At 39.6% G+C, this 18,491-nt stretch overlaps 1 protein-coding gene across 1 annotated transcript in view; it reads left to right on the top strand.

The window, feature by feature from the left end:
* Positions 1 to 18,491, top strand: part of EP300 (EP300 lysine acetyltransferase) — a 102,627-nt gene that overhangs the window by 22,656 nt on the left and 61,480 nt on the right. Inside the window, exon 3 of the mRNA XM_089523692.1 lies at positions 12,403 to 12,579. Coding sequence (XP_089379818.1) covers positions 12,403 to 12,579 — 177 coding nt within the window. The remainder of the gene's footprint in view (positions 1 to 12,402; positions 12,580 to 18,491) is intronic.

Here is an 18,491-nt window from a genome sequence, read left to right on the forward strand (position 1 = left end):
TTCAAGATGGATTATTTCTGCAGTCTGTTTCAACCCTTTGTCTTTGTGAAAAAGTGCTTCTACTCTCACAAGTTGCACCATTGGGCCCCTTACCTGTTGTAGTTCTACACATCTGTTCGACTATGTGTTCTGTAGCCTCCCGCCAGGTGTTCAGGAGCAGTTTTTTATGGGGGTCAGCAAAACATGGGTGCCCCAGGTTGTGTGAATTGTAGCACTTCTCATTAAATCAGCACTACTTGTTGCATACAAGTTAGTATTTCATAAATTAATAGGTTTTTTTAACTTCTTATAATTCTGATGCCTAATGCATTAATACTAGTGAAATTACTAGATTTATCCTGATTAAATCCAAGGGTATTGGATGCAAATGCACTTTGAAATTGAGACTAAACTTGAACATTTGATTAAATGTAATTCTAAGAAATAGGACATTTTAACAGGTTGCTGTGAAATTTTCTGTTTTGAAGACCTAAGGTCTTAGTGTATTTCTGGCCATTTGTTACAGTTCCTTTTGGGGCACATTTGAACTTTGTAGAGCAGTGTATACTGTACTTTGAATTTTTAAGCCCTGGCCTGATGCCTTTTCATTTGTTGTATGTAATAGATGGAGGGTGATTGGAAGCAGCCATGTTCCTTTAAGCATGAAGAGAGTTGTGTCTTTTGTTAATTGAATAATTGAATTGTAAAACATAATTTTTTAAAAAATGCTTAGGAAAAACTGCATGCGATGGGCACCATTTTAAGAAGGATGTGGCTGCTTTTACCTCACAAGGAAATGTTACTTGTACAATGGCATTTTCTGTTATGCAAGCACTAAATGACCTAAAAAGCTATATTTATTTTTTTAAAATTACTTTATAGCCTAATGCTGTAAAGTTTAAATTACAGGTTTATAACCTAATAACTATCTGTTTTCTCCAACAGTCCCATTGAATACAGTATAGGTGGTTCTAAGAAGTGTAACAAAACTGATCAGATTATATTGTTACTGTGTGCTTACAAGTAATTTCTGATTTATGGCAACCCTGAGGTGAACCTATCATGGGGTTCTCTTTGCCAGGTTTGTTCAGAGGGCATTTGTGTTTGGTTACATCTGAGGCTAACCTGAGAGAGTGTGACTTGTCCAAGGTCACACAGTGGGTTTCCATGGCTGAGCAGGGATTCAAACCCTGCTATCTAAAGTCATAGTCCAACACTCAAACCAGTTCACCACACTGACTCTCTAACACAACCATGTTCCTCTGTGTGTGTGTGCATATGTGTGTGTGTATAGAGAAAGAGGAGTAGTTTACAATTTGAGCATGATGCATTTGGCCCTCATATCTGCATATATGGATTCTGTCATCGATGGTTTAATTGTTGTTGTTTTTTTAATTCCAAAAAGCAAACCTTGATTTGCCATTTTATATAAGGAATATCCATAGATTTTGGTATCCAGGGCTTCCTGAGAACCAAGCCCCAGCAGGTACAAGGGCCCAGAGTATAACCATCAGGTCTTAACATGTGTTCCTGGTTTAGTAATTGGAGAGTAAAGAAGGATGATGTTTAATAGAAGTTTTAGGTTTAGTTTGCCATCACTGTTGCTGATTTTAACAGAAAAGGCAACATTTTGGTTTTAGCTGTATATCATTTGAGACAAAGTTTCTTCATGTATATAAGTCTGCTAAAGAAGAAATGTGAAATGGAGGCTGATATTCCATAGTGCATTCAACTGGATTGGCCAGGAGCCCAAGTTTCACTTTTTTGAGGTGGAATTGGTACAAGCTGACAGCAGATATGTTTGATCTATGTTTCTCTCCAACCATCTGCCCTTAATAACTTCCAAGCCTAGAAAAAACAGGCAGGCAACTAGACATCATTTTTTAAAAAATTGCTGTTCTGTGGTACTTTAGAAGTGAAAGCAGTTGTAATTTAGGAATAGCTGAGCCTGCTTTTGTATGAAAAATTACTTCTTTTAGATAGTGCCACAAAATTTGTGGCTTGGCTATTATGCACATTGCCCTTAAAAACCCCTCCAACAAGGAATTTCACTCCTGAGTTAGCTTTTGATGTTCCCACCTAGTGTGTCATGTCTTTTAGATTGTAAGCCTGAGGGTCTTATTAAAAATAATAATTGTAAGCTGCTCTGATAGCCTTTAGGGCTGATGGGCGGGGTAGAAATACAATAAATAAATAAATAAATAAATAAATAACAGCATCCCTAGCCACCATGGCTATGGTGGTTGGGATTGATCAGAAATGTAATTCAGCATATTTGGAGTATCCTGGGTTGGAGAAATCTGGATTATAATATAGGAGTGTTCTATTTAAATACTGTATTACTGTGACATAGCTTGTTCAGAGGAAATCTATACAGTACAGGTTGAGCTACCGGAATCCAGAAATCTAAAAACCTCCAAAACTCAAAACATTTTGAGCACTGACATGACACTTGAAAGGCTCAGTTTGGGAACATCTTAGATTCAGAAATACAGGTAGTGTAGTACATACCTGTACTGTGTTTGCAATGTGGGAGGGAGATGTGACATACATGGCTGGAGAGAGATGCAAAGATAATAAGAATAAGAATATGATTTATTTATATCCCACCCCTCTACAAGATGCAATCGGGGCAGCTTACAAAGATTAAAAAACAAAAAAGATCTGTGGAATGGCAGGGGGCATGCATTTATGTCAAGCACTGCACCTGAATGTTTGCGATTCCACAAGTCCTTATGTTTTTCTCCAGTCTTGCAAATACAGTTCAGGAACATACTATGCTATCTGTAGTTTAAAATCCCATTTCTGATCCCAGGCATTTTAGATAGACAGAACGTTCTCCGCCGTGGCCCTCAAGTTGTGGAATGATCTGCCGGAAGAGATCTGTCTCATTACCACCCTGGACGCTTTTAAGAAAGCACTGAAGACGGATCTCTTCCGGCGATCCTACCCACCTAACCTCCTGTAATATATCTTACCCAGTCTGCATTGCATGCTTTTATAGAGAGCTGACCAACTGTATAGTATTGTACTGTATTGACAGTGATGTATTTTTATATCATGTATTTGACATGTTTTATTGTTGTAATTTGCTGATTGATGTAATCCCGCCCTGATCCGTAGGGAGAGGCGGGAAATAGAATATATATTATTATTATTATTATTATTATTATTATTATTATTATTATTGATAAGGTGTATTCAATCTGTATTATAATGCACTTTATAAATATTCCTTAATATATAGATAGGTATAGCACAGTAAAGTGGTATAATTCAAAGAAATAGCCATATTGGTCTGTAGAATCAGTACGTACAGAGATCTTTTGAATTTCCCACATATATAGACTGGATTTTTCTAATGTCTTAAATCTGTGGTCTGATCTAACTAGTCATGGAAAAATGCACCTTTCTGTGTTTTTTTAATCAAAAATGTTCTTTACGGGCCCAGGGCTTATAGAGTGATCTGAACAGTCTCAGAAGCTGCATGGTTTCCATCTCTGGTTTATAGAACATATGATTTACTTATTTTTTTTGAAAGAGCAGATAAGACCTGTGGATTAGTAGAACATCAGTAGTAAACAGCAGAACATTGTTCAGATGAACTAGAACAAAATGCCTTGAGGAGGGTAGGATTATTTCATAACTTAGTATCTGGAGAACAGTCCCCCAACCCTACAGGCAAGATTGGAAAAGATTCCCATTTGATACAACTGTCAGTCTGTGGTAAGTAGTGTGGTAGATGGACCAGTGCCCTGGCTCAATCAAAAAAGAGCTTCCTTCATCTATATATTGCAGTGCCCTGATGTTAGCATGCAAATATCATATGTAAGATAATGTTTCCAATTAATAGCACTTACTAATAGTGCTTAAAAACTTACATATTTTCATCCATTGCTTTGCATGTGCACCTCTTCTAGTAGCTACTGAAGGGTTCAGTATACTTTACAGTTCATAATTGCACTTAAAAATAAAAGTTTAAATTCTGTATTTATTCTGTATTTATAAACCTACTTAACATATAGTAAATACTTTTGTCTGGGAAAAGTCCATCTTGACAGTTTCTCTAGACTGATACAACTAAAGCTTATGGTGGCAGGTATCTTTCTAAGAACAAATGTTGAGAGGAGCTAGCAAATTTTGCAGATGGTTTGTATCTTCTTTTTAATGCAGGTTAAATGTTTAAATGTGATGGGAAGTACAATGCACCCACGTCATACGCTCAAGCCCATGTAGAGCCACACGGGGTGCAAGGGGTGACACGTCCCATTTGAATGAATGGGGTGCGCGCCTGTGGCACATGCGCGCAGCCGTACCACCATCACACCGCTGCATGCACGAGCTCCATTCAAGTGAGAGGGGCTCAAGCATACACGTTTTTGGGCTTACAACGGGAGGAGGTTCAAAACGGATCCTCCACGTAAGCAAAGGGCGCACTGTAAAAATTTTGTTTCTGCAACAGGAGACCCCGGTATCGTGTGTGCTTTATGGACTATTTTCCTGTTCTGTATATTTGGAATAACCACTGCTCACTTGTAATCAGTACATGTGAATCACTGTCTGTTATTTGACTAATTTTATATAGTGGGCCCTTGGTATCTACTGGGGTTTGGTACCAGGACCACCTGTGGATGCCAAAATCCATGGATGGTCAAGTCCCATTAAATACAGTGACATAGCAGAATGGTGTTCCTTATATAAAATGGCAAAATCAAGGTTTGTTTTTTGGAATGTATTCACATACACACACAGTCTGCCCTCACCATACACGGGGGATCCATTCTGGACACCACCACCTTGCATGTGGGGAAAAGAGTGTATACTCAAGCCCTATAGAAAATAATGGGGTGCATGCTCACGGCAGTACATGCTCGCAGTGGTGCAGATATGCACCCTATTCTATTGGGGCTTGCCTTCCATGTAAGCTCAAAGCTGCAGAAAGCAAGCTCACCTACGAGGAGGGCTGACTCTTTGTGTGTGTGTGTGCGCGCATGCACGTGTGTGTGTATTCTCTCTCTCTCTCTCTCTCTATATATATATATATATATAGAGAGAGAGAGAGAGAGAGAGCTGTGGATGGATGAATGCATGGATAAAGAATTTGTAAATACAGAGGGCCAACTGTGCCCCATTTGTAACAGTTGTTTGTTTGCAAGGCCCTTGGAGGTGTGGAGAATAAATACCTTGGTTAATATGGTTTTAGACTTTGATGCTAATCCATCTTTAATTGCCATGTAAGAGAATCAGTGCATCTAAATATTAGTCTTCACTTTTATGGCTATGTCACTTATGACATGAAATCTTCTTACACTGGTTGAGCTGGTGTGATGGCATGGACAGTTTCTGTTCATTTTAGCTTAGAGATGGGAATCATGCAGCCCGCCATCTGTTGTCAGACTGTACCTCCCATCATTTGGTCACTGCTGCCTAGGGCTGCTGGTTGGTCATGAAGTCTCCATTCCATTTCTAGCTGGGGCAGTAGTAACATTCACAGCCTTCTTTTCTAAAAAAGAGTCTGACAGTATTCCTGGCTTAATACTGAGCCTCATAAGGCTGTAGGGTGAATAGCGTTGGCATTAGGAAACATTAAGGTTTCCTGTTATTGTTAAATTCATTATATTTTCGTATTTGTATCAAACTTAAGATTCATAGAAGGTCTGTTTATGGAACTGTTAGTCTTGAATAAATAACAACAAAATTGATAACTGGTGAATTGGTCTCCTCTACTCTATCATAAGAACTGTTTTAAATAGTTTTAATTTTAAGTAGTTTAAATTGTTCATATTATACTTCCCTGATATCCCATAATAGAGGTGGGATAAAGCCTTTAATAACTAAATATATATAAATAAATATATATTAATCATCATGAACAGCATTCCTCCATACACCATTCTCTTGATAGACATATGAAGATAAATATACATATGAAGATATACCTTCATATTATATATATCTGAAAATAAAGCAAATTCTTTGAATCTGCACCAGTGGTCCCCAAACTGTGCCCTTTAAGAGATTTTGGACTTCAGCTCCCAGAAGCCTCAGCCATGTTGGCCAATTGTAATAAATAGTAAGCAAGTTAGTACAACTTATCAAATTGGTACAGGTGCTAAAGTGTAATTTTAAAAAAAGAAAGAATTACATGCATGTTATCAAGTTAGAATTAAAAATTAATTTGGAAGGCCCTAAATCTGGAATTAGAGATCAGTTTGAGAATGTATTAGAAACAATTACAGATGTAGATTGTGATAACCCAGTTAGTGTTTTACAACTTTTTACCTTTTTTGGCACAACATTAGATAATGTATGTAGTCATTTTTATAAACGGAATTGCCAAGTAGTAGATTCTGATAAAGCTGCTTTTGCGATTTCAGAAAATTTTAAAACAAAACATTGATAATCATTGTATTTTATTTGTTTTGTTTTGGCTAATTGTAGCATTCTAGTACAGTGTGGTTGGAGAAAATGCAGTTTCCCAAAGCCATTTTCCCTTGAGGATCTCTATAGTTACTCCCTTATGTGGGGATCAAAAATATTTTGTGGCATCAAAGTGGCTGATAGTGCTTCTCAGCTTCTGGAAGCAAGATGTTGCCCATATTGCTGAGGAGAGAGGCAGGGAATTGCATTATCTCACTTGTTTAATGCCAGAGACTCTTTCCCCCCTCCTCACCCAACAGGAACTGCCTGTTTTACAATTTCAGCAAGCAGTTCCTGTTTGGAGAAAAAAGCCCTGTTTGGGCATGGAATAAGTGAGGGGGACAGAAAATCTTTCAAATGCAAATACCCCAGAGGTTTTGTGGGGTGGTTTTGGGGCATTTTTGAGTTGATGTCTTTTAAACCTCATGTTGGTAGTAAAGGGGGAAATTGAAAGGGGTGCAGGGTCCTTCAACTGATCACCAATGTGGCTTATCCCTGGGTGTGGCCCACAGTGTAATAGAGGATGAGTGGGCAACCATATTGTTGAAGGCAGCACAGTGGCCTCACTAGCTAGTGTATCACCTGGTATGGAGGGTGTCATCCATTGCTGAGGGTGTGAGCCGGAAGGGTCACGTGTTAGAAAGCCTAGTGATGTAGTAGCCAGGACGGGCACATGTTTACTCTTCCTGCACCAGAGAAGAAGGAGAGCCCACCCAGGTATCAACCCTCCCCTGGGTATATCACCCAGTGCAATCTTCACCTTCCCAAGTGAGACCATGGGGGCAGCATTATGAAATATATAATCAGCTTCACACTAGTAATGTGCAGGGTTGTGGCCAAAAGTGGTTAGCCCTCTTTTCCTCCTCCTCACCCAAAAATCCTTACTCCCCCCTCCTCCTAACCTTTCCTATGGCCACACAACAATTAAGGTTTGGAGGAAACTTCCTTTCATACTTACTTTCAAGGCATTACAGTAATGCTAAGAAAGTAGTTTGAGGGGGGATTAGAGAGAAATGTTTTGGTTTCTTTATCAACATCTTAGGTTCAAAGGTTTTTGACATGTAACTGGTTCCAGAGTCAGCAGCCCTAAAATGCCAAGTAACCCTTTAGCTCAGTGGTCCCCAAATTGCTCTTTAACAGATTTTGGACTTCAGGTCCCAGAATCCTAGACTATTGGCCAACATGGGTGAGGCTTCTAGGAGCTGAAGTCCAGAATCTCTTAAAGGGCATAGTTTGGGACCGCAGCTTAGCTGAAATGGGGGTGGGGCTTTGGCTCTACATTTCAATGCTCAGTGCTCTTAATACCCCAAAAGTTATGGTTTTCCTTCTTCATGTGAAGTCCTGAACCCAACTGTACTGGAATCTTAAAAGTAAAGCTGGAAACTGCCGTCTATCATGGCAGTACTTTAATTATTATTCTTTTGAGTCGATCTGCCTTGATTTAGGAAGAAAAAGTAGCTAAATGTTGTTGCCATGATTTTAGTATGTGATATAATTCAAGTAGCCATTATAGTATTAGTAGGAAGATGCCAGAAGGCAACTTAAATTATCATCATAGAAGTTTTCATAAAAAAATAATTGCCCTGTTTCCTGGCTGGACAGATAAGGTGAGATCCACTTCTAATTGCTGCTGCTCATGTGTCCCTCATCTGAGGACCCTCTAGTACATAAATGCTATAATAGTAAAGTTGACACCATCTTTGTCTGCCTGGAATCATTATGCCTGTGAACAGCACTGTTTAACCCCTTTGGTTCTTGAATAATGACCAATTCAAATATTTTAATTGGTGAGACCTGTCAGCCATTTCTGCTAAATACAAGAAAACAAGTTCAGTCTTAATTTGCTATCAAACAGTAATATAAAATTTAAAATTCTTGGAATTGTAGTAATCTTAAATATAAGTATATAGGAACATTGTTCAGAAAATTAGACAATTTTCCTTTTTCTTCTGGATATTTTTTCTTTTCTTTCAGTTTTTCTTTTTATTTCAAGGATTGCCCATTATTACTGTATTTACAGGTGAGGTGAAAACATGCATAGAAACGATAAAACATAAAAGGTCAGTACTAAAAAGGAGTTGCATTGCCAGGTGTGTACAGATATGGAGCCTAAGCAAAGCTGGACAGGTAGTAAGAAATCTTGATTTCTCATGCCTCAGTCTTCTATTGAAGGTGGGGGGGAAGCACTTGCTTTGTTATCTTAAAGTACCAAAATGTCAGGAGATACATATGACATTTCCTTTCCTCCTTGGATTATTTGCAAGAGCAAACATCAGGTGACTTGAATGAAAAGCTGAAAAAGTCACCCTCACATTTGGTACCAAAGTTTAGGTAAGTGCTAACTGCATAATACAGAATCTTATATGTTGCCAGGTTAAGTCAAGGAACCTTCCCTGATGGGGTAGTACATGCAGAGGTGTTGGGCTGCAACTCCCATAACTCCTGTTCATTGTCTGTGCTGACTGGGACTTACCACTTTGGTGCAACCTAATTGTGAGAACAGACCCTCCCAATACAATGTATAATTATTATTTATTCTAAAATTTGTTTTCTAAATACTGGAAGAGTCTAAGTGTAAAGCATTTTGGAGAAGAAGATATGAGTAACTTGTAAGTTATAAATCAAAGATATAGCCATGTTAGTCTGTAGAATCAGTACATAGAGAGATCTTGTAGCACCTTTGAGACTAACTGAAAGAAAGAAATTGTCAGCATGAGCTTTCGTAGACTTCAGTATACTTCCCTGCATCTGAGGAAGTAGACTGAAGTCTAGGAAAGCTCACACTGCCAATTTCTTTGTTTCAGTTATTCTCAATTGTGCTACAAGATCTCTCTATGTACGTAAGTTTCATAGTTTCATCTACAAAGAGAGAGTACTGTTGTGTAACTTCCATCTGAGAGTGGATCTGAGCAAACTGAATGACATGGCTAGAACCAAACTGTTAATAGTGGCATCTCTTAACCAGTAGCAAGATAGGAGGCAGACTTTATTCTCCATGATGTAATCAAACTAATATTGTGTTGGTACTTATGTGTTTGAAACTAAATAATCTGTCAGCATCCCAAATTACTACTTCTCTTGCAGCTCAGAACTCTGCTTATTTAAAATATTAAATTCATTTCAGCTTTCTAGCAGTGGGAATTTACTGTGCTGTGACTACCTGACATGTGCAGGATTTCTTTAGTAATTCAAGCCTCTGTAGTGAAGCAGAAAAACTTTATCCAGAAACTAGAGATGTTTACATCAGATGTATATTGTCGGGACTGAAAAGCCAGTGCTAACAGATATAATTAAAGCATACAATAATTCAAAATTTGAGCAATTTGACATTCCATTTGCCCATAAAACCAAATTGCTCACTTTTTCCTCTTTCCCATGACCGCCCTTTCACCCTAGACCATCTCTTCCTCCCCTTTCCCAACTTCTCATTAACCACCAAATGAATGTGAACAATAGCATTAGCAATTAACTTGTGGCTATGTGTCCCATCTTGCAGTGTTAGTACAGTGTAACAGGTAAGCAAACAAAGCTATCTTTATTAACTAAAACAAAGCAAGTCTATTAACTATGGTAGGCAAGCTGGAAAAAAATCAGCTCCTGACACTAACAGAAAATTGAACACTGAATTATGTAGATTTTCCAAAGTAGTACCTGCTTAGTCTCTTGGCAATGAAATTGTGTGTACTGATACCATGTATAGTAGTGCAACAAGTAACAGTATGCAGTATTGCAGTTTTCAGAATGTTATAGTTGAATTTAGGTTGACCTCCTTTATCTTAACTGCCCTGCTTTATCTGGTCAGTGGAATTGGTAGTAATTAATGCTAGTGATAGCTACTTAAAATTGTAATTAGAGCCGACCTGTGATTTAGACATACTTTAAAAGATTGTGTTTGCTGAAAGTGAGACTTCCATGTAAAATTGATTGTGGTTAATGGACATTTCTCACAATTTTCAGTGTTGAATTTTTCTTATTTTAACTTCTGTGACTAAACAACATGAAATAGTGTTGCCTGCTTGAGATAATTAAGACCTGATTGAAAAGTAACACACACATTTTAAAATCATGCACAAGATCTCTCTTTAAAATTATATAGTATCTGTATTTATAATATTAAAACAAATTTAAACAAAGCATACACTAGTCTAGTGTCATTGACAACATAGAGAAGTTTTGTGTTTTTTTCTGTTTAAAGAAAGAAGGAACATACCTGCTTTTGGAGGTCATGCATCATAAACATGGCACAAGAGATTGTGTTACTTATTAAGAGTGAAGGCTCTCTGTTTCAAGACAGGCAATAGCACAGTGGTAGATTTGCTTTGAATGTAGAGCGTCATAAATTCAATTACTGACACTTCTAGGTTCTCCCTGAGATCCTGGAGAACCATTTCTGTGTGTAAGTAAAACTGAGCTAGATGGACCAATTGTCTGATGCCTATTTAAACCAACCTTTCATTGGGGATTTTGTTGATTCTGAGTAGTGTCCCAGTTGTCCTTTGGTGTAAAGCCACAACTTGCTTCCCCACCTTGGAGCTGAAGGAGGAGACAGTTGTTGACTTACTATGAAGACACTACAACCAAAGTCACCCAAAAAATTGGAGGATTTTTGGAGGTCATAGTTTTAAAACTGTTAGGCAAGTAGTTGGCACATTTGTCATGTGGACAGGGAATTTGAAATGTAAAATTTCCAAAAACTATTGGGGGTGGGGGTGGAATGGAAATTTTCAGAAAAATGGAAGAAATGTAATATTAGGACCCTTTCCAAATTGAAAATCACTTTTTTACTTTAGATACACAAAATGTATTGTGTATTATTTGATTTGGCATTAAATTATCATGCTTGGTGTATTAAAAGTACAGTACGGACAACAATCACAAATTGAATTTACCTTGCTAAACTTAATATTTAAAAAGTTTTGGTGATAAATGTAGCTGCAAGGAACCTCTTTGATTTTGCCAGTTAGGAGCTATCAAAAAAATTAAAAAATAAAACCAGGGGGAAAGTAGCTTTAGTAAATCAGAGATGATGATTTTGCTTCCTCTTCTGTCAAGCAGACATAAAGCACTCATTTCCATAGAAAGGAAACCAAAACAAGGAACTGGGGTGGTAAGATAATGTACACAGTCTTACATAAAGCCTTTCCTTTTACATAGTTTTTAGAAATTATGTTGCGGGAGTAAAGGTTTGAACACCTTGTCTTGAACATTCTGCTTTATATTCGTTTAAAGTTTTATTTAGTTAAAATTACGATTAAAAATTTCAAATTATGATATAATCATATCAGAATCTAAAAACTTAATTTTAACTAAACGGAACTTTAAATGAATATAAAGCAGAATGTTCATGGCAAGAAGTTGTTGTGAGAGAAAAAAAGATTGTGGGAGATGTTGTAAGAAACCTTTGAAAGGCACAAGGTTACCACTATGACTGCTAATGAAAAGTCCATGAAGCTGCCAGATCCAAATATATTTCCATATGTACTCCAGTGTTTTGTCACGTTTTAGCTTAAGCGTTGCTGCTCATAAATCCTTTGTCCATATATTAAGGCATTCTACTGAATCTTCACTTTTATTTTTGCTCTATGAATAGAATGTAGCTCAGTACCAGATCATAACACTGAAAATTACATTCATTCAGAGAAATGTTCCCTTGTAAAGTTGTCAAATGCACAAATACAGATATCAGTTGGAAACAAAATCTGAGAAGAACATCTTTGAAGTATTGCATTTTTACAATTAAGGGAGATTTAGATATTGATAATAGTGCTGAATGGTAGCAAACTTTTGTTTATTACTAGATTGGCATATAATTGAGTTTGAGGCAGAAATGAGGATTTTTTGCTACCTACAGTGCACTGTATATAAGGATTTTTTTGCTACCTACAGTGCACTGAAACGCTATTCCTTGTACCAAAGCAGTAGTTATCTGCAGAGTGTTCCATTAAATGAACAAAATGGAAAATGAAGATATTCTAAACTTAATTGTCACTTCTCTATTTCTAGATGGGAATGATGAACAATCCCAGTCCTTATGTCCCGTCATACAGCCAGAACACTGGACAACCTATTGGAGCCAGTGGGCTTGGTCCTCAGATGCAGAATAAACCGGTATTACCTAACAGCTTGCCCCAGTTCCCGATGGACAAGAAGCCAGTGCCTGGTCCAGTAATGTCTAACATGGTAAGTAGTAACTTTTGAATCATACTCTTGCATAAATTATTTAGGATTCTCCATTGGTTCTGTCCTAGTACCTTGTATAATGTGTTGTTATTTGCTTGTGACTGTTAACTTCAGTGGAACCTTCCTTTTGGCAGGCTGGTGATGTGCGGCTTTGACTACCTATGCATTGCCATGCCCCATATTGTTCAATGGTGACATATGCACACTGACCCGTCTGTGCACATGTTGATGCCATTGAATAATATTGGGCATAACCACCTGGTATTCTTTGCCATCTGTAGTGGTGAGGGCAACTCCCACAGATGGGAAAGAGCCACTGTATTATGGGAAGGTTAAAATGAGCCCCCTTTTGATGTCAGAACAGAAATTATAAGAGAGAAATGATAGAAATTTAATTCAGAGAAAAGCTCTGGGCTCAGCTGCTGCTTTCTTTGTCCACTTTATCTGCTTGGTCCCCCTCTCCCTACTGTGTTACAACTTCTGTTATGATACTTTACTTGGATCATGTAAATTCTCCTTTGTGATCTCTCTGACTCACACAAAAGAGTTTCTGCACCTGTGCAGTGTGAATTTCAAAGCTTCTAAAGCTTTAGGGCTCGTGTTTTGGTAGTAGCCCCGCCCCCTTCCCAATCAGCTATATAGTATGCCTTGCCACCTAAACCTCAGGGTATTTGGTTTTTTGGTTTTTTTGGGGGGGGTCCACTACAGCAGATTAGGGTTATTAAACATTGGTTCTTCTTTGTGGTCTCAGACCCAAACAATTGGGTACTCTGTGCCTGTGCAGTGAACCTTTGGAACCTTCTAGAATAGTTAACCTTGCTAATATTTTGTGGGAAAGAACTTTTGGTTTTGACTTTTTCACTATGTTTTTCTACTATTCTTTCATCTCACCCCTTGGTTATTTCTATTGTGATGTTTTTGAATTGATTTCGACTGTTTGTGATCATTTCTCAGAATGCCAACTGGCTTCATTTCTCATTCATTTACAACTCAGACAGTTTTCCTCTTCTCAGTCTTTTGGCATGGCTTGACCTGGACTCCTCAGTTCATGGCCTCCGCAGCATCTTTCAAACCCTGCTCTTCTCGTGGAGGTGAGATTCCAGGTTAGGATGGAAACGCTAAGTGTCTCCTTTGGCTAGAATAGCTTTTAAACAGTTGGCCATGGAAGCAGTAGCCAGTACCTCTAGCCCCTTCTCTGCAGAAAGGTCTGTACTGACCTCAGTACCTTCCACTCTGTTGACATCTTCACTGCATCTCAAAACAATTTCCCAGCCAACCTCCACATTTATTCTAGACCTTTGATGTGGTATGATGCATAAAGAGAAGAAGGACAAACTGACTACCCCTTCTCGGGACCTTTCTATACAGCAGAGTCTTCCCTCTGCACAGCAGCCATGGTCACTACAACCAAACTTGCCCACGAATCAGAATGATCTCCCAGTTCTATCTTGAGCTTGATCTCCTCTAAACAGGCCTGGCTCAGAGGGGGTGAGGTGGTGGATTCTCCCACTAAGGCACCAATGCCACCTTTGATTCCACTTGCAGACCTCCCTTTAATGTTTGTACCTCAGTAACTAGACCAACAGCCTCAGAAGTCTCCCCTTCAAACCAGCAAACAGTGTAGTGATTGATCATGATCTAACTCCTCCTTGGGCTCAAGGTCCCATACTCCACAGTACCAGAGACACCACAGCACACAATACTGTTCTTCTCCATATTGTGACCACTACCTGTACTCCTATTCTCCCTGCAGCATTGAATATCAGAGGTGCCAGGGAGGAGTCTTAAAATAGAATATGGCTTAGATTGAGCTTGTACAGACAGGCCAAAATAAAGCTGCTTCGGCTCACTTTGGAGGTATGCAGTTTAAATGATGCATGCGTCCTAAGAGACCAGAAGCTGTGCCAAAGCCACTCTCCAGTCCTAAGCTTTGGCACAGCTTCTGGCCTCTTTAAGATGTGTGTGTCATTTAAACAGCATACCTCCAAAGTGATCCAAAGCAGCTTTATTTTGACCTCTCTGTATGGGCCCATTATCAGGAATACTCCCCATCCCTAGATGGTTATTCTTGCAGGACCTATGGACAATGACACCATGCTCATCCTAAATACTATGTTTACCATTGGAATTGCAGGTCTCGCACTTCACCACCACAGGGGCATCACAGATCCACTCTCCCCCTCCTCCTCTGCCATGGGCTGAGCCCTCAACCTCCACCTCCCATGCTACACAGCCTGGTTCTGCTATCACCACAGTTATTAGTGAAACCCATACAACTCACTCAGGCTGCACTTTGGCAGTTATTGGTATTGTGCGAAGCAACAGACTCTTCTGATCACCAGGTTCAGTTGGTGGAGGTCTCACCATGCCCTGTCCTTGGAAAATGCAACCCTGCATCTCCACACAGTGACATCTGGGCCTTTGTTGACCATCTCCTCCGTATGGCTCAGTCCCTCACTTCACAGGTTCAAAGCTCAGCATCACAAATCCAAAGCTCAATGTATCGGTGATTACAAGTTGGACCCCCTTCATCTGCCTCTCTTCCACCTCTTCCATGCCTACTTCAGGTGGCACACAAATTGTGGTCAACCTCTTGTAGTACAAACTTCTTTTTTCCTTCATAACTTCTCCAACGAGGACTGAAAGGTTACCACAGCTATCTATACTGAAACTTTCACCTTAAGCATCACAGCAAATGAGAACAGATTGCCACTGTCCAAGTATCTGACAATACCACAATAATCTATGAGATCAACTAACAGGTTTAGATGAAGTTGAATATTCCCCTTCAGCTGGCATGCCAGCTCTGGAACTGGGGTATCTGGAGACTCATTTGGCTGTCAGCAGTTCACCTGCCCAGGGGGCAGAATGTTCTTATAGACACCCTCAGTCATGCCCCCCTGTCCACGTGAATGGATTCTTCATCGAGACCCTCTTCTCCTTTTCTTTTTGACTTGAGGCACTGCAGAGGTAGACTCTCCCCAGAGTCAGCAGTGTGCAACTCTCTGCTCCCAGTTCCCAGAGGGGAAAAGGAGCCTTGGAGATAACTGGCAGGTTCTCTGGCCCTTGGTTCAACTGTCTTTTCCTCCCTTTTTTCTGATCACAAGGGGTCATTGTCAAGATTCAGAGAGATGGGACCAGGTGCATCACCACTTGGTGGCCTAGACAGATGTGATTTGCCTTCCTGCTCCACGTCTCCAACTGAACATATCTCGACTTCCCCCCCCCTCCAGACTTTGTCACCATCAGCCAAGGCAGAGTGAGACACCCAGATCTTCCCATGCTCAAATTTATGATTTGGAAAGCTTTCCTGTGACATCCATTTCATCTCTAGTTTAATGAATCCTGGAAGCAGCCCACAAACCCACTCTCTACATGGAGGTTGTATGCATATAAATGGAAAGCATTCTTTACCTTCTTCCATTCCCAGGGCATCTCCTCCACAGTAGCAAGCACCACTGACATTCTCAACTTTCTCATATCTCTCACAGGGAAGGCATTGTCTTTTCCCTTTGTTAAGTGCTACTTGTCAGCTCTCTTAAAGCATTTCCAGTGCATGAGCAAACCCTCTTGCTTTCTTCATCCCTTGATTGGACAGTTCTTAAAGGGTTACCAGAAACCTACATCCTCTCATGGTAGCTCCAACACCCCTCTCCTGAACCTCCAATTGGTCCTATCTCATTTTTTGAAACCTCTTTTCAAACCCATGGCCAGAGGTAATTTTAGACTTCTGACCTGGAAGACTGTCTTCTTACTAGCAGTTACCGTATCTCAAGATGGATCCTTTGTACCAATCCTATATTTCTTTTCACAAGGATTAGATGGTCCTTCACCAAGACATTAGTTCCTCCCTAAAGTCATCTCTCACTTTCATATTAACCTGGACATCATCATACCTGCATTTATGCTGCACCTGTCCAACAGCCTTGAAATGTTGCTGCATTTCATAGATGTCTGTTGGTCCCTATGTTGACCGTATGGTTTGCTAAAAACAGTGCCTCTTCATTTGTTACTCATCCCATAAACATGGACTGCCAGTTTCTAGTTAACGTTTCTTCAATGGATTGAAGCGACTATCCCTCTGATGTACAAGCAAGTGGGCAATTGATCTCCTGCCCAAATCAAGTTGCTCTGCCACCAGCCTCCTTCAGTGGTATTCCCCTCCAAGACATCTGTCAGGCTGCAACATAGTTACAGCTCTCGACCTTTGTCTCCCACTATAGTACAGTGCGCCTGTGTCATAGGCGGTGCACTATACACGGTTTTCAGCATACGCTGAAAGCCATGTGGGAGCACGTGGGGCGCAAGGGGCGGCGCATCCCATTGTGACTAATGGGCCATGTGCCGCCGTGCCACCGCATGCACGAGCCCCATTCAGTTAATTGGGGCTTGAGCATGCGCGGTATTTGCTTTACATAGGGGAGTCTGGAACGGCTCCCGCATGTAAAGCAAGGGCAGACTGTATAGACTCTTGGTTCCAGAAGAGATTGCCTTTAGAAGGGTTATACTCTTCTTCTGTATAGCACAACTCTCCCACCTCCGGTGGTAAATAATTTCCTAGTCTGCCATTTTCTGTGAATCATGGAGATCATGAAGATGGAAAACAGGTTGCCTACCTGTAACTGTAGTTCTTCAAATGGTCATCTGTGACCTCACACAAGCTCATCCCTCCTCCCCACATTGTATCATGCCAACTTCTTTTCCATAAATTGTGCTGCTTAGTGGACTTATAGCATTAGGTGACAGAGCACGCTATATAGTTGAGTGGGAAGGGAGCTGGGCAACTTCCTAAACACTAGCCCTATAGCTTTAAAAGCTCCAAAATTTGCACTGTGCAGATGCAGAAATCTCATTTTGTGAGGTCACAGATAACTTGAAGAACCACAGTTACAGGTAAGCAACTTGTTCTTCTGCACTTTTAAGAGACAGAGACAATACTTTTTTTTTTTGCCTCATACAGTATGTTGAAGGTGATGTGATGTCTTTTGAAGCACCTGTTGTGAGCTTACTGGTCCTCAAGGAAAAAATACTTAGAAAAAAGTGTGTAAGCTTAAATCAGTCCCATTACTATCATAGATATGCTGGGAGAGGATATGGCAGAAAGATTTCTCTGTGACCATTTTCAGGTTATGGAATTCCCTTCCACTGTAGACAGGCACACATGGTTAAAGTAGATTCTTGCTCTTTCCTAGCTCAAGCTTTTGTTGCATTGTTTACTGAAGACTAGTGTAGTAACCTCGACACCAAAAATCTGTTTCTTCAGTCCTTCATTGTTATCCTCTCAATGTCAATGCTGCTAGATAACTTCCAGGTAGACAGAGGACAAAGAAGAGAGGCTGATCAGGTATAAAAAGTATTTGCAAAAAGGAGCTTCACTGTCAGGCTTTGTTAATTGAGGTACAACTGTATACACATTTCATTAAATAGTTTAGGGTTCCTTCCAATACCAGTTTATGATTTGCAACCATTATGCTATGTACATGTTGCTCACAGAACTGCTTTTGCACTCCTAGCACCCCCTCTAAGGTTAAGAAAGATAATGTTCCTTAAAATCTGATTCTTCATAAACCAGTGATTCTTCATTAAAACAAGGCCAAGGGCATGATAGAATGTTAGTTGAACTATGATTATGCAACTCGGAGAAAGAAAGGATTTACCTTTAATAATCATAATAAAAGCAATAAGAGAAAAACAAGTAGGTTGGACCAGCATGGGCCATTGGAATAGTGGTGGGGGTTGTAGTTTTCACCAGCTTGAGAAGGCTATGCTTACATGTTCCTCATTATTTCAGAATTATTTACATCAAGTAGTAAATGATGCTAAGTTCTATCTTTCCATGCGTACTTCAACACTGATGACAAAACTTATGATACTAGCTTTTACTTTAATCAGATATCATTGAATCAATGTAT

This window comes from Sceloporus occidentalis, unplaced genomic scaffold, assembly GCF_023333645.1.
Source record: "Sceloporus occidentalis isolate IW3139 unplaced genomic scaffold, rSceOcc1.0.p SCAF_5, whole genome shotgun sequence".
NCBI classification, from domain to species: domain Eukaryota; kingdom Metazoa; phylum Chordata; class Lepidosauria; order Squamata; family Phrynosomatidae; genus Sceloporus; species Sceloporus occidentalis.